This window comes from Typopeltis vanoorti, chromosome 2 (genome assembly GCF_054136105.1).
Source record: "Typopeltis vanoorti isolate ZY-2024b chromosome 2, IOZ_Tvanoo_1.0, whole genome shotgun sequence".
Classification (NCBI taxonomy): domain Eukaryota; kingdom Metazoa; phylum Arthropoda; class Arachnida; order Uropygi; family Thelyphonidae; genus Typopeltis; species Typopeltis vanoorti.
The window spans coordinates 98,968,582-98,985,925 of record NC_143550.1 but is presented as its reverse complement, the minus strand read 5'-3'; the positions used below and the strand labels follow the sequence as shown (position 1 = coordinate 98,985,925).

The window sequence follows — 17,344 nt, the reverse complement described above, 5'->3', positions numbered from 1 at the left end:
AGCAGATGGCATCAACAACAGGATCATATTAAAAATGAAGATATTAGGAAAGAACCTGGAATTGTTAGCATTCAAGAATCTGTGTGAAGGGCTAATCTACTGTGGTATGGCCACTTAAGAATGGAGAGGAAAGATTAGCAAAAGAGGTGTTTGATGGCAGAAAAAAAGAAAAAAAAATGGAGGAAGACCAAGATCTGGGTGAATTGATTTGGTTAGAAGTGCCTTAAAAGACTGAAATGTTAGATGCAACATTATTGGAGTGCCGACAAGTAATAAACTAATTTGGAGAAAAATTCAAGAATCAAAATAGGCAGGAACATTGTTGATGGGAGATTAATAATAATGCAACCTTAATCATGCTGTCATAGTGGCCTGGACATCCTTTGATGGTACATATCAGGAAATTGATAATGACGATGATATTAATAAATTCTTAATCATAATTCTTAATCTAAATTACTTCCATTGCTCATGTCAGTACCTAAATTGTTTCATTATTATAGCTACTGTTTATTCTTTTATTTGAAAGTGAATTTGGATTTTATCGGCCATATCCTGATGATACTGAATGTAAAGAAAACATACGATTTAAAGGAGCAGAGCCAGACATTTGCTTAGAAGGACAAGAAATAGAAATTGTAACTTCTGGGTAAGTAAACAATTTGAATATTTATTCAAAGGATAACATTAACTAAAAATATCAATGCAAAAAAATATCATCCATATATGCTAACTATATATTGACTGTAGAGTACCTTCACATACAAGTGCATCAACATGCTTCAGTTATACTGATTTATATCATTTGACAAGATGCTTGCATATTTATTGAAAATATCTGTTAATGGTTTTAAGATAGAATACTAGATTTTGGATGCACATGTGGGATGCCTGTATTAGGTGTGTGTGTGTGTGTGTAGAGTACTCATCTCATTTAGTGTTACTAATGACAGTATAGCAAGCCTATAAAATTACAGCTTCCTGCTGTTCTGTTACTACTCTTCATCTTGTTAACATAGTGTAAACATGTACAAAATGAATGTAGCAAGCTATGAGTACTTATCTGTAGATAATAGTCTTGTTCAGATATCAAACTGTAAAGAAGCACTCATTGTGGTAGAAAAACAACCAGTACTTAACCTGCTTTCGACACACAATGCCATATTATTGCACCTTAATAGAATTTTTTTTCTTCTGTAAATTGTGTATGTTACTCTGCAGGGATGAATATTCCCAGTTCTCATCTACCAAATAGCAATATCACTGATATTATATTTTGGCTTTATTCCTATTAATCACTCCCCTAATTGTTTCCAGACTTCACAGGATTCCTAAAAGTAAACACAATAGACTAATGCTTCATGAAGAGGACACTTTTTGACAAATAAACATTGCGTCACATTCGCATTAATAGCCTGGATGTGTGTTCAAAATACATACACCTTTGAGCCCTTTGAAAAGATGTACAGATGGTGCAGTGGGTTCTTAGTGTTCTAGTTAAAATTCTTAGTGTTCTAGTAGTTTAACCACTCAGAAGGCAAGGCAGGGTGAGCTCTGAGACAATAGCACCTAGATTTGTTAGGCTGTGATTTGTTATTGTGTCAACCAATTCCATTGAACGTTGTCATGAGTTGCTGTTTTTGTTTTCTGAATTTCATCTGTTTTGTGTGCGTGAAGTGTGAACTGATGTGGTAGGCAAGTTTTTATATATAATATAGACAATCTTTTAATATATAATTTTCGATATATTTATAACTTTTTTGCCCTTATTTACAATGGGAAATAGTGTTGTACTCAAAGGAGGTAAACTTCTTTCTCCTCTTTCAAATTTTACAATTTTGAGTAATTCAAATATACCAACCAAATATAACATTCTTCTTCATTATTGTTTTCTGATATACATTATCTTAAAACAAACATATTGTTCCACTTCTCTGTGCAGATTTGGTTACAATTAATTGATAAATTAAAGTATTCAAAATTATCCTACAATTAATTGCATTAGACCAATTAAGATGAGAATTGATGTGCTATATTCTTAAAACTTTCATACCTCGATAAAAATGCAATCATACTGTCAAACTGACGTGAATTTTGTAGCTTGGGTTGCATAAGCCACTATATCACACCCAACCAAAATGGGCATACAATTCCACTGGTACTCTGATTTCCCTGTATGTGTAAGAAAAATACTGCTGCTTCCATATGAGATTGGCCTACTCACCTTCAGTTGAAAAACTCTTATAAAGATTCCTCTCATCACAATAACAATTGAACATGGTTCTTTTCCAATTGAAGGGCACAAACAATTATTACATTCATGCATCTGAATAAATATAACTAAAATAATCAGATACTTCATTGAGAAAAAAGCCATCTGGAGTGAGGTGGAGTCTAACAAGTCAAATATATAGAGGGATGCTGCCAGACCTAGTAGATTAATTGATAGTGGCTAATCTAGTTATTGTTAGTGAAAATGAAATACATTATCAAATAAACATTATGGGTATAAAACAAGTAATCATCAAGGGGGGGGCTTTAATTGTCCAAACATTGATTGGGTAATAAGTGAAATTTCATGACAAGAATGAAACTAAATTTATTGAGCTGTTGTGAGACAGCTTCCTTATATCATTTGACTGTGAAAATTAGCAAACAGGAGAAAGGCATGATACTGTTGAGATGATTGAAAGCTTCTGAAAGGGTCATACAGGATACCATCAGCTATGACAGAAGAAACTTGAGGTCAAAGAAAGTTAGATCTGATTATAGTGTCAGAAGGGTTTTCAATTGGTGACAGAGATCATGCAATACTGACTTGGGAAGTGGAACTTCATGTTCCATTCTGAAAAGGCAGCATGGGAAGCATTTAAAAAAATACTTAAATGATGCAGTATCAGAAATGCATCCCTAGAGTTCAAAGAATTAAGAAGGTAAGACTGAAATCAGTGTGCATTTTTTATTACATGAGAGATTCTTAAGAAAGTGATCATGTGGGAGGAATACCATGTGCATAAGGATGATGTCAGTTATGAAAAGTATGGGACATAGGCCAGAAGAGTTACAACTATCCTATGGAAAGCTAAGTGTGAGTATAAAAAGAAACCTCTGCAAGCTAAAGACAATCCAAGAGAATTCTATTGTTATTCTGCAAATAAAAGAAAGAATGAATATGATAGAATAACTCTTCTAAATGCAGATGGTATGTAGATGACAGATACAGAAGAGATTGTTCACCTAATGAGTGCCCATTTTGCTAAAACCAATCAGCCTGGTGTATGTTAATTTGAACTCACTGCTTCATCTTCAGATGAAGAAGCAGTGAGTGAAGAGGAGAAGGGACTAGAACTGATGCACAAACTGAATAAGAAATTGGGATATCAGCATGGATGCTAAAAGAGTGTTCAGCTGAACTGGCTCTTTGACCTGGCTGTATAATTTGAATCTCAGCACCAAGAAGATTACGCAAGAGTGGAAAGAATGTATGATAATACCATTGCAGAAGAACAGTACAAAGACTGATGTGTCTAACTATTGAGCTATCATTATCTCTGGAATGGTGGTGAATATTTTGGAAAAGTTGGTAAGAGATTGCCTACAGAAATGGGTTGACAGTGAATCTGTACTTTGCAGTGAACAGCATGGGTTTACCAAGGGAAGGTCCTGTTTGAAACTTGTTCACATTTTATAATGATCTTAAGGTTAATTAAACAAGGGAAATGATACTTTTCGATTTTGCAAAAGCTTTTGACAGAATACAACATGGAGGATTGTTGCATAATTTGGAGAATATGAGTTTAGATTGTAAAATATTAGCATGGATAAGAGGATGGCTGACTGATGATACGAATCTAACTTATTTATGAAGACATTCTCTTGTCGCTAACGGAGACGTGTCAGCCATTTTACCTAGTTTCTAGAACTGTAGTTTTTTCCCAAGACAACAACGCTTTGAATTCCTGAAGGGAATCCGAAGCGTTGTTGTCTTGGCTTGCACATCCCCTGAAACACTTCGCAAGTACGGCAGTAGGCCTCCTAGGGGCGATTCCCAGACACCTTCGGGTGACTGACTGGCCTGCTACGTTATTCCTCCCTTCCAGGGTTAGCACCCTTGGTAGGGTTAAGTTTCCTTGCTTGCAATAACTCATCAGATGAAGGCTCCAACTCTTATAGGCCAGAGCCAGGAAACTCGTGGAGTGTGAATCCAGATGTCTGTTTCTTGTTTGGAGGTGATCCTGCCACCTGTCCCAGCAGCATCCTCAGAAAGAAAGTTAAAAGAAAGCTCTGCAAAGACTGTCATCAACCCATTTATTCAAGTTCTCATCATGCTTGTTGTGGCAGTCAAGGAGTTCCCAATCTCAGACACTTCATATGTCAGGTCTGTGATCATACATTCTCTACCATAGTTGGCCCTTGGCATGCATCGCACCTCGAAACATCCAGCCAAAGCCAAAGCTGCAATAAGAACAGAGTGCATCAAAGCACATTGACTGCTGAAGAAGAAAAGATCCTCACCACTCATGAGATCTAGTTGACAGCTCTAGGGATAAAGAAAATCAATGAAGCTTTATTTAAGGCATTCCTATTAAGATCCTTGGATGCCAGTTACAAAGCCTTACTTCAAGAATTTGCTGTTTTAAGGATACTTGTGACATAAGACTGAATGATATATGCACGTAAACACAAGAAAGATATTTAATTAACCAAATATTTTGGTCTGTAAATAGCAGACCATCCTCAGTGGTATTACAAGAACAGTTTTAAAAAAATACAAGCTAGAATACTAACAATAGATCGTTAAAAATAGAACACGCCACGTGATGTTATATCACTAAGTATTAAGTATAAAATTGAATATTTTGAAGTAGAGACATGATTGAAAAAAAAAAAAAATTAATGAGTAATCTTGATTAGACTTTCCCAGATTTTTGATATAGATATACAGTCATTACGATTCAGGTTGGGACAATGGAGCAAGGCCTCCACACTTTCCTTGAACAAACGTTCGAACCTATAACGGGATCTGTGTAAGAGGCGAGTCCTGGACCAAAAGATGCTGTGGTCAGTTTCAATCCCATGTTGAGCCAATCCAGACTTTTCAGGTTTGTTGTGAAGAATGGAGGATTGATGTTCTTGGATTCTTTTTTCAAGAGAACGTCCAGTCTGTTCACAGGTCGTTATATTCTTAAAGAATCAGCCCATCATCCATGTCAAAAAACAAGAATTATAAAATGCCTCATCAGAAGAGCAAAACTAATTGTTCTACTTTTGATTATCTACAGAAAGAACTTTCTACTATCCAACAACACATGAAACTCAATGGCTTTTCTAAAAAAAGTACTCAGCATCTCAATTCTTATAATCTTCCACAAAACAACAAAGTTTCAATACATCGAGTGCCTATTCCTTATATCTCTGGTGTTTCAGAACCTATCGCAAGAATTTTAAAGAAATATGATTTAACAGCTACGTATTCACTTATTAACAAATTGTCTTCTCATTTTCCTTCTCCCAAAGACAAATGCTCAACTTTATCTCTTCCTGGAGTTTATCAAATTCCTTGCAACTGTGATCTCTCCTATTTTGGACAGACTGGATGTTCTCTTGCAAAAAGAATCCAAGAACATCAATCCTCCATTCTTCACAACAAACCTGAAAAGTCTGGATTGGCTCAACACGGGATTGAAACTGACCACAGCATCTTTTGATCCAGGACTCGCCCTCTTACATAGATCCCATTATAGGTTTGAACGTTTGTTCAAGGAAAGCGTGGAGGCCTTGCTCCATCGTCCCAACATGAATCATAACGACTGTATATCTATATCAAAATTCTGGGAAAATCTAATCAAGGTTACTCATTAATTTTTTTTTTTTTTTTTCAATCATGTCTCTACTTCAAAATATTCCATTTTATACTTAATACTTAGTGATATAACATCACGAGGCGTGTTCTATTTTTAACGATCTATTGTTAGTATTCTAGCTTGTACTTTTTTAAAACTGTTCTTGTAATACCATTGAGGATGGTCTGCTATTTCCAGACCGAAATATTTGGTTAATTAAATATCTTTCTTGTGTTTACGTGCATATATCATTCATTACTTCAAGAATTGGCAGCCCATCCGCCACAGGTAGGGACAGGTAATATCTCTGTATCTCCTGTCCCTGCCCCTCCATCTTCCAGCCACCATCCTGCTGTTGAAGAAGAGGCTTTGATTCTCAGACTGACATCATCTCTAAATGATCCTCCTCTTCCAGAATATAACCATCAAATTCTTAAATATCTCATCCAGACTCACCTTCTGGGAATGGATATCACAGATCAGTTGAATGACTACCTCCACACTGAATTCTCTGAACACTTTATGCCTTGTCAAAATCAGCCTACGTCTCATTCTACAATGACTTTGTCAAATAGGAAGCAGAGGAAGAGGGGCCTATGCAACTATGCAGGCCCTCTGTATAAAGAATGGAGGGCAATGTGCCAAAACCATCCTTGACGGTGTTTTTCCTCCACCTCTAGCAGACTTACATGATAATTTTGTCAAATTCTGGAGTACAGTCTTTTCTGCTCCACCTCCACACTTCCATGATTATGATGACCAACCTGCAATATTGAGGTCCATTCCTGCCCTTCAAATATACAAGCCTGTCTCCATCCAGAAGATTAAAGCAGCTCTTCCATCCAATTTCTCTGCCTCCGGACCTGATGGCTTTCCTGCGTCTAGGCTTCAGAAGATGCCGTTGAAGATTCTTCAAGACTTAGTGGACATTCTCCTTTCCAGTAAAGTAATACCACCATACTTGTGTGCTTCAAGCTATGCATCCTTATTCCGAAGAAAGAAACTTCAAACTGTGCATCAGACTTTAGACCTATTACCATCTCCCCTGTGTTACTTAGACTCTATCATAAAATATTAGTTACACAACTTCAGCAACATATACAGCATGATTATAGACAGAGCGCTTTTGTTCCTTCGGATGGCTGTGCCGAGGATATATATCTTCTTTCTTCTCTTCGATTCCCGACGCCACCTTAAGCCTCTATATATGGCGTCGCTGGAACTCAAAAAGGCCTTTGATAGCATCTCCCTTCCTGCTCTCCTTCGAGTGCTGTCTATTGCTGGATGTCCAGAACCTTTTCTTTCCTGTGTTATGGAGCTATACTTGGGTAGCTCCATCACTATCACTACAGGGTCCCATGCAACTTCTATCCCTGCAGTGCAGGGTGTTCACCAGGGTGATCCTCTATCTCCCCTTTTCTTTAACTGCATCATAGATGAGTTTCTTTGTTCTCTTCCTAGCCATATAAGCTACTCTCTAGTGCTTCTTCCTTTAATGCTATGGCCTTTGCAGACGATCTTATTCTCATAGCCTCTACTAAGATAGGCTTGCAGGAACTCCTTGACCGGGCAGTTGACTTCTTCTCTATTCGAGGCCTTTCTATTAATGTAGAGAAGTCCTGCTCTTTGGCTCTTGTTCCCTCTGGTCGTGACAAGAAGCTTAAGGTCGAGACTATAGAGTTTTCCCTGCATGGAAGGCCGTTGCATGCTTTGACCATCCTGGAAGAGTGGAGATACCTCTGTATCATGTTCATCCCAAAGGAAAGGTCTTCTGTCCCTTCTATCCTAGAAGCTGGGATCACTTCTTTGAGGAAAGCTCCTCTCAAGCCTCAGCAAAGACTGTTTCTCCTTTCCTACTATCTCCTACCTCGCTTTTACCACAAGTTGGTGCTTGGTAGGACATATATCTCGGTACTGTCCCGAATGTACAGGGCTATCCGTTTAGCCATGAGATCATGGCTCCGACTGCCGCCTGACACTCCTACTGCATATTTCCATGCGAGGGTGAAGGATGGTGTCTTGGGGTTCCATCACTTAGATGGCTGATCCCATGCCTGTGGCTGTCAAGAATCGTGCAGTTAGAACTATCTTCTTCCCCCATCTGCAGAGAGGCTTTCTATAGCCCATTAATACAATTGTTACACTGATATCTTCACTATGTGGAATTTTCAGTTATCATGGTGTAACATGAAAAAAAAAATTAAATAAAACCCCTGTGTAAGAGCTAATACATAAATTACTTAAAGAAAGAAAAATATTCTTGCATCCAAGTAAAATATATAACAAAAAGTGTTTGTTGAAGTAAATAATAAAAAAAGGAATATATTACAGTTGTGAAAAAAAAAAATTAGCTAAGTAAGACAGAAAGGATTAGTCATAAGAAATTGTATGTGAGAGGCTAGAGATTAAAATATTAAGTAAATTCTTAGAAAATTTTTGAAAGGGGGGGTTAATTTGAGGCTAGCAAAAGACTATTGCTCAGGGTCAATTCCTGGATTGAGACATCGTCACGTGCTTGCCGACCGCAGGACGTTTGGCATAAAAACGCCACCCTAATTAATCGGTGAAGTCGAATCCAGTAAGGGGGAGAAAAAAAAATTAAAGAAGGTGCCGGTAGGGGTCAAGGTATAAAAGGGTTAGACCCCCCCCCCAAGGCTTTTTCCCAGATAGTTTCTTCACGAGTTCCTTCATATAGGTTTCACGTGGTTTTCCTGAGTGGTGGGATTGGAGTTAATCTCCGTCGTCACAACAAGGAAACAAAAGTGAGCGGGATTTCGATTCCGTATTTCCTATGGTAAGAAACGAGGAATGCCATTTAGCCAAAGGAAAGAAGGTATTGTCTAGGTGTTTCATCATCCAGTGACAACTACGAAAAAGAGAAATCTGTAAAGAAGTCGGTGTCCATGTAGCGAGTTTCACAGCCATTGTATGGATGATTCTAAAAGTGTTCTTAATTCAAGTACGAAAAGTAAAGATCGCATAAGCACAGTGTAATGCCAAAAGAACTTAGGAGTGACCGTTTATAGGAGAGATCATACCAGGATAGTTCAATCGGAAAAAGGTAGAGGCCAATATAGAAAACTCAAGAGAAAAAGGTACTGTAAAAATCTCGTGTTAACTGAAAATCGTCTGTAATTGTAATCATTATTCTATTACTGAACTGTTGAAGAGACTAAGGAAATTTATACTAGGACTTTAGTACATGACTGATTATAATGAAAGTATGCTTGTTAATATTAATATTATGTAAGTAATTATGTGTCCTGAGATTTATGCATGTGTATTGTAACTTATAGGAAAGCTTTAAATGTCAAAGTTATGTGTTAACACAGTGAAAGGATAATTTAATCTAAATTAATAGACTGAGTTGATCACATATGTCCAGGTGCTACAGCATACATCATATTCAGACTAATATAGGGTTAACTAATGTGTTAATTAGATCTGGGATTATACATATGATTGTATGTGTTGAATTTGTTATGGCGGCATGATCGTAATACCCATATAGGATCTTAGCCAAATACTTGTGATTAGCTAATGTTATTTTATAAATATTTTCTTAGTATTGAATTGAATTATATTAGAAATTGAATTGTACCATGCTAATGAGTTTAATAAACCTTTGTTCATTGATAAAACAGTTGTCTGAAATTGCTGCCCAATGCACCACTTGAAAACGTACGAACCTAATCACACGGAAGGGGAGAATATTTAAATGAGTAACGAGATAAAGTGTCACGACTGCAATATTGTTTCACATTCGGACATATTTTAGTAATTGCTCCTTGTTTTTGTATTTAATATCTCAAACTAAATGTCCCAAAAGGTGCAGCATAATATAAATATTAGGGACACTGAGGGGAGAAATAGCTTAAATATTTGTATTTTGGGATGATATCTCATACATAGATAAAAATTGAATATAGATAAGCAGAATTTCACTAAATAGAAAAATAATCATAAATTGGGACACAACACAATAAGACTTTAGGCAGGCTAAAGACTGGTTCCATTATCAAGGTACTTTAATCGAGTCAGCACCCGCAGAAGACAAGAGATGGGCATCTCTGTTGCACTGTTCTGTAGATGGTGCTCCTTTAAAAGAGTCATATCTGGTGCCTCCCCAGCATGATTGGGTAAGGGATGGCACCAAACTCATCCCTGGGTTCGAGTATATTGACCTTATCAGGACGAGGATCAATGCCCTGCCTTCTCAAGACCGCACAGCTCGATGGGGTAGTGACGACTCCAACTGTAGGGCTGGCTGACACTATAGTGAGACATTGTCTCATATAGCCCAGTGGTGCTTCCACACCCATGGGGTCCGCGTGAGGAGTCATGATGCCGTGGTCTCCATTCTGAACAACCGCTTTAAGAACAAAGGTTGGGAGACTGCGGTGGAACCACATTATAGGACCTCCACGGGTTTGCATAAGCCAGACTTAGTGATTAAAGTGATTAAAAGAGATGGTGACGTTTGGGTAGTTGATGCCCAGGTGGTGAGAACAGGGTGCCCACTAGCCTATAGCCATAATAATAAAGTAAATTATTATAAAAAATAACCCAGATCTAGTTAGTAAGATACAGGAGGAGCATGGGGCAACTCCAAGGTTTACCAGAGCCCCCATCTCTTTACATGGCATATGGAGTGCAAATAGTTATAAGGACTTAAAACAGCTTGGGCTTACGCAAAAGGATATAAAAGTTCTTTCCTTGAGGGCCCTGCAGGGCACACTGGTGGTATGCCGTTGCCACCAGAGAATGACTACAATGATAACTCGAACAGGCATAGGGTAAAACACTTGTAAAGGCTTAGGCCTATATCAAGTCTGGACGTGATGTAAGGGTAGTACTGCCCATAACCAGTACAAAGATTAATAAAAAACAAAAAATTAAAAAAAATAAAAAAATAAATAAAAAATAACCAGTGGTGTACCACAAGGATCAGTTCTTGGTGCACTGTTATTCAATCTGCATATTAATGATATTGGGAAGGATTTGACAGAAGATATACAGCTGTTTGCTTATGATGCAAAGATAAGCAGGGGTAATCAGGAATGCGAGTGATATCCAGTACTTGCGGAATGATTTGAATAGACTGGGACTGTGGGCATATGAAAATGACTGTCAGTTCAGTATTAGTAAATGTAAATATATATATACATATAATTGGTGCAATGAGATATCCAGTGTCATATTATGTTGCCAGGATTATGATTGAAGAAACTGATTAGGCTCGAGATCTTAAAAAATAATTAAAATGCTGAACATGTAAAGAAGCCAGTTGGCCTCATTAGCTTATGTGACCTCACTTGGACTGGTGTAAGAGGGGGGGGGGAGATCTGGAGAGGTCTGATAGACAACTAGAACAAAAATGATATTAAAGCAACTGATATAACCACAAGAAAGAACCTACTAGTAGCAGAGTTATGAAAGTAACCTATGTTCTTGTATTTTTATATACTCGTATGTTCTTTCTTGTGGTTATATCAGTTGCTTTAATATCCTTTTTGTTCTAGTTGTCTATCAGAACTTTCTAGATCCCCCCCCCACCATATGTAGGTCTACTTTCCATGGTAATGCTGATACAGTAGAGAGAGAGAGAGTGTGCAGAGGAGAATATTAAATATATCAAAATTGTGGAATACAGATTATGAAGAACAATTGAGAATTTCTGGACTGCAGAAACAGCCATTCAGGATACCAGTAGATGGAATTTTTCATTTCATATAGTGTGGGAAGAGAATGAGATGGCATCTATTGAAGTTGAGAATGAATACAGTAAAGAATTGATATGTACACATTTTTTACTATTCCCTTCACCAAAAGTGCAGGGAATAGTAAGAAATGTGTTAAAGATTTTGATCATGACAGAGATACTGGTTTAGATGTTAATTCTAAAACTAAATCAGCAGATTTTCTAGAGCTAGAATCACTAAAAGCATACATAGGAAGGAAATAAAGAAATAACAAAGACCAATACTAGAAGGGCAAGAAAGACTATTCAAAATGTTAGAGGAGCTCAAATTAAATAACGACTCTTGTAATACATCGGATAAATCGTCTAGTGAAACTACAAGTAATGAAAAAAGAGTTTTGCCTAAATGCTACAACTGTAACAAAATAGGACACATAGCTAAATATTATAGAAAAGGTTATTACAGAACCTTAGTGGGATTGGATGGTATACCAGCTCAAGTCTTATGTGAAGCGGTAATGGAATTATCAGTGCCCTTGACCATATTGTTTAATCTAAGTCTCACAGCTCTGGGTTAGTCCCAGGGGGGGGGAGAAATAGTTCCATTGCATAAAGGAGGCTCCAATACTGCTGTTGCAAATTACTGACTGATCAACATATCAGGAGTCGTCAAAGCATTGGAGGAGTTGGTCATGAGCAAAATACAGGAATGGATAGATGGAAGTGGGATACTGTATGTGTGTGTGGTGGGTGGGGGGGGGGGTAGCATGGTTTTGTGAAGGGTAGATCTTGGCTCAGTAACTTGCTCACGTTTTATAATGCAGTGATGGCTGAATTGGATAAGGGTAGTGGATTTACAGTGATACTGCTGGACTTTGCAAAGGCCCTTAACAGGATACCACATGGAATTCTAATCAGTAAACTGCAGCACATGAGGATGGATATAGGGTTGGTGAGATGGATATAAGGGTGGTTGATGGAGAGATATCAGAGAGTAGTTATTCAGGAGTAGAGTCTAAAAGAGGGCTTGTGACTAGTGGCATGCCACAGGGTTCTGTTCTAGGACCGCTACTATTTAATTTGTACAGTAACGATATATGGCAGAATCTCAGAGGAACTGTTCAGTTATTTACCGATGATGCAAAGTTGAGTAGAGCAATAGTAAATACACATGATGTCAAAATTTTGCAGGGTGATTTATATAAATTGGCAGACTGGGCTAAGGAGAATTGATGTCAGTTCAATGTGGCAAAGTGTGAGGTTATTCATTTTGGATTAAAAGATTATCAGCAGTATACCACTTTGGTGGAACAGTACTCCAGGAAATTGACCAAGCCAGAGACTTGGGAGTGTTAGTGGATAGAGAGTTAAGGTTTAGTAGGCTTGGGGGGGGGGGTGACATAGCAAAAGGGGCTAAAGCAGCTCATCAGATCACTTGGTTACTGAAGAATACTTGGACGAGCAGAGACAAGCAGGTTATTGTTCCTCTCTATCGAGCCTTGATAAGACCCCATCTTGACTACTATGTGCAGATCTGGGCATCAGGGTTTCTTGGTAATGGGGAGGAGGCAGAGGGGATCCAGAGGCGAGTGATCAAGATGATAGCTGGTCTATGGGATGAACCTTACAAGAACAGGTTGAAGATTTGTGGGTTACAGAAATTGGTTGATAGGTGGAAAAGGGGTGATATAATTCAGCCATTCAAATTACTGAGGGGTTTTTACAAGATTAATTCAGAGGAAATTTTTCGGAACAGGTGTGGTGGTGGGAGAACTAGGGATCATCCATGGAAACTGAGCAAGAGTGTTAGAACTAAGTTTTTTACTTGGAGAGTGGTGAAATGAGTGGAATAGTCACAGTGCCATGACTGTGAATGAGTTCAAAGCACAGTATGGTAGATAGTGGGCAAATGCTGAATATTTGGATCTGTATAAGATGGATGGCTTGCATTTGAATGGTTACGGTGTAAGAAGACTTGAGAAAGTGTTGCTGAATGTAGTGGATGTGCAAATTCAGGGAAACTAGATTTGTTAAGGGGGGGGGAGTAGAGATACAGTCCTTATGGAGGCAGTTCAATGTAAGAATGAATATAATATGCCAGAGCAAATAAGGACAACAAATCTGAGTGGGATAGTTAATATAGGGCATCAAAGTAGGGTTGGGGCTAATGGGGGTCTTAAATTCATGTACACTAATACTAGGAGTATTAGGAACAAGAAGGAAGAGTTTTTGGCCATGGTTGGCACTTCCAGACCACAGGTTATAGGTATTAGTGAAACATGGCTGACTGTAGATGATATAACTAGTGGGATTGAATGTGATGGGTATAGTGTGTTCAGGAATGACAGAGAGAATAAAATGGGGGGAGGAGTATTGTTGATGATAGCTGATGAGCTCCAGCCAAGGAGAATAGAAGTTGAATTGCAGGATAGAGAAAAGAGCACATTTGAGGCCATTTGGTGTGAGATTGTGGCTAGCAGAACTAAATATACAATTGGGTGCTGCTATAGACCAGGTGATGGAAAAGATGGTGGTGACAGTATGCACAAGCAAATAGAAGAAATGGGTGGAAGGAGGGTGATTATTATGGGAGATTTCAACTATGGTCGCATTGATTGGAGTGAGGAGAGGACACACGGGAGGAAGGAACTGGATTTTATGCGGTTATTAAGGGATAACTATCTGCGACAGCATGTAATGGAAAATACTAGGGTTCAGAGAGTGCTTGACCTAGTAATTACATCTGAGGATTTGGCTGTAACAAATATGACCACATTGCCACCAATCGGTGAGAGTGATCATAGGGTCTTAACTTCGGAGGTGGCTAAAGGTGTAGAATTTTCAATTAAGACAGGGTACATGTGGAATTATCAGGCTGGAAAGTATGACAAGCTTAGGAGTTTGATTGGTTCAGTGCCATGGCATGTACAACTGCAAGGACTAGAAGTTGATAGTGCATGGGAGGTAGTTAAGAAGTGCTTGCATGAAGCAATGGCTGACTGTATACCTAGAGTCCGAATAATAAATCAAGTAGGGGTTAAATGGATGAATAACACCATTAAGCTTGAGTTGCAAAAAAAGAAACAACTATGGAGGGAATTTAAGGAGAAGGGTGACCGGCAGGCACATGAACGGTATAAAGCACAGGCCAGAAGGGTGACGAGTGTGGTAAGAAAAGCAAAAAAGGATTACGAAAGAACATTGGCCATGCAGGCTAAAGAGAATCCTAAACAGTTTTTTAGATATGTAGCAAGTTAAAGGAAAAATGTACATGGCAGATTGATTTTAAAGAATACCGATGGTAGGGAGGTAACTGAATCAGTTGAGATAGTTGAGTTACTGAGTGAGCACTTTGCAAAAGTATATCATCCAGGTGGTGACATTGCAGAAACGAATAAACCAGTAGATTATACGGGAATTGTGGTTAATGAAGTGGAGGTGAGTAGTCTATTGCATAACCTCAATGTCAATACATCTGTGGGATTGGATGGTATACCAGCTCGTGTTGTACGAGAAGCAGCTAAAGAATTGTCAGTACCCTTGACCATTTTGTTTAATTTGAGTCTCGGGTCTGGGTTAGTCCCGAGCGGGTGGAAAGAGGGGAAAATAGTTCCACTGCATAAAGGTGGTTCCAAGACTGCTGTAGTAAATTACCGACCGATTAGCATATCAGGAATCATTGTCAAGGTCTTAGAGAAAATAGTCAAGAGGAAAATACAAGATTGGATAGAAGAAAATGGGATACTGTATCGGGGACAGCATGGTTTTGTGAAGGGTAGGTCATGCCTCAGTAACTTGCTCACGTATTATAACACAGTGACGGCTGAACTGGATAAGGGTAATGGGTTTACGGTGATTCTACTGGACCTTGCCAAGGCCTTTGACAGGATTCCACATGGAATTCTAATCAGTAAATTGCAGCATATGGGAATGGACATAGGGTTGGTGAGATGGATAGGAGGGTGGTTGACGGAGAGATATCAGAGAGTGGTTTACTCGGGAGTAGAGTCCACAAGACGGCCTGTGACTAGTGGTGTGCCACAAGGATCTGTTCTTGGACCACTGCTGTTTAATTTGTTCATAAATGATATAGGAAATGATCTGAGAGGAACAGTTCATTTGTTTGCGGATGATGCGAAGTTGGGTAGGGCAATAGTGAATGCAGATGACGTCAAAATTTTGCAAGATGATTTGGATAGATTGGAGGTCTGGGCTAAGGAGAATGGATGTCAGTTTAATGTGGCAAAATGTAAGGTTATGCATTTTGGGGTGAAAAGATTGGCGGAGTTTACTGCATTGGTGGAACCGTGCTCCAGGAAATTGATGAGGCACGAGATTTAGGAGTGTTGGTAGATAAGGAATTGAAATTTAGGGGACACATTGCAAAAGTGACCAAAACAGCTCATCAAATCACTTGGTTGCTGAAGAATACGATGACAAGCAGAGACAAGCAGGTTATTGTTCCTCTGTATCGAGCCTTGATAAGACCCCATCTAGACTACTGTGCTCAGATTTGGTCACCTAGGTTTCTTCTTGATGGGGAGGAGGTGGAGAGGATCCAGAGGCGAGTGACCAAGATGATAGCAGGTCTGTGGAATGAACCGTATGAGAACAGGTTGAGGATTTGTAGGTTGCAAAAATTGGTTGATAGGCGGAGGAGGGGAGAGATGATTGAGACATTCAAATTACTGAAGGGTTTCTATAAAATTAATTCAGAAGATATTTTTGAGAACAGGGCTGGTTTTGGGAGGACTAGGGGACATCCATGGAAACTGGGCAAAAGTGTGGTTAGTAAAGGTGTTAGAGCTGGGTTCTTTACTTTTAGAGTAGTGAATGAGTGGAATGCGCTCCCTGAGTCTGTGGTGGGTGCTGTGACAGTGAATGAGTTTAAGGCGAGGTATGATAGATACTGTATGAATGTTAAATAGTTGTGATGAATATGATTTGGGGCCTCCCTCGATGAGTCCAATGACTCCCTGGAGTTGCCCGTAATAATAGTAATAGTAATAATAGTAATTTCTTGACATGCTGTTTAAGGCCTCTCAATGAGTCTGACTCCTTGGAGTCGCTCATAATAATAATAAGGAAAGAAAGGGAATAAGGTATGACTCAAATATTGTGAGATAGTAACTTACCGAATAATCAAACTAGCAGATTTAATTGCAATTCGTGTAGTCAACTTAGTAGTGTTGAATAGCACATGAAAGGCCTTTAACAGTCTTACAAGATCTGATTGAGAATGTGCCTTGTGAGATTCTGTTGGATTCAAGGGCACATGTCTCTGTAATGTCTTAGTCCCTCTACAGCAGAATTAGAAACCTAATTCCTGATGACATTGCTAATTTAAATGATCCAATCAGAATGACATGCATCTCTGAGACTGAGATCGCACATCAAAGAAAATAAATTTATTACTCTGAATTCCATGCTTTCTTTTGACAGTTTCTCAGGAGTTGATTATTCTCCCTGAAAATTCAAATCCAAATGTTCAGGCAATTCTTGGCTTGGATTTCTTAAAGAAATGCCAGTTTTCCTGTAACTTTTTGGAGGACACAATTATTCTTTGTGGGATAGAATATCACCCAAATAAGCACTCTGATCGCATGTTTCAGGAGTCTAATGAATGCTCTAAGGTAGAACAGAAAAAATTTCTTGAAAAGGAAGCAATAAAGAACAGTAAGAAGGAAGACTTGATAAGACTGAAAGAAGAACTAGTAGCGGATAAAAATAGATTAATCAATACCTTCTTTGAGTCTGCATTCCAGTTGTTTCTTGATGTCTTCTCTAAGGATCTCAGAGA

At 38.5% G+C, this 17,344-nt stretch overlaps 1 protein-coding gene across 2 annotated transcripts in view; it reads left to right on the top strand.

The window, feature by feature from the left end:
- The window catches only part of LOC150109287 (sortilin-like), a 508,125-nt gene that overhangs the window by 382,549 nt on the left and 108,232 nt on the right, over positions 1 to 17,344 (top strand). For both annotated transcript variants that reach the window (XR_016549652.1, XM_090406996.1), the window contains exon 21: positions 530 to 649. Coding sequence is in view for 1 of the 2 variants with exons in the window: in XM_090406996.1 (XP_090263122.1) it covers positions 530 to 649 (120 nt within the window). In the remaining variant the exon portion in view is untranslated. The remainder of the gene's footprint in view (positions 1 to 529; positions 650 to 17,344) is intronic.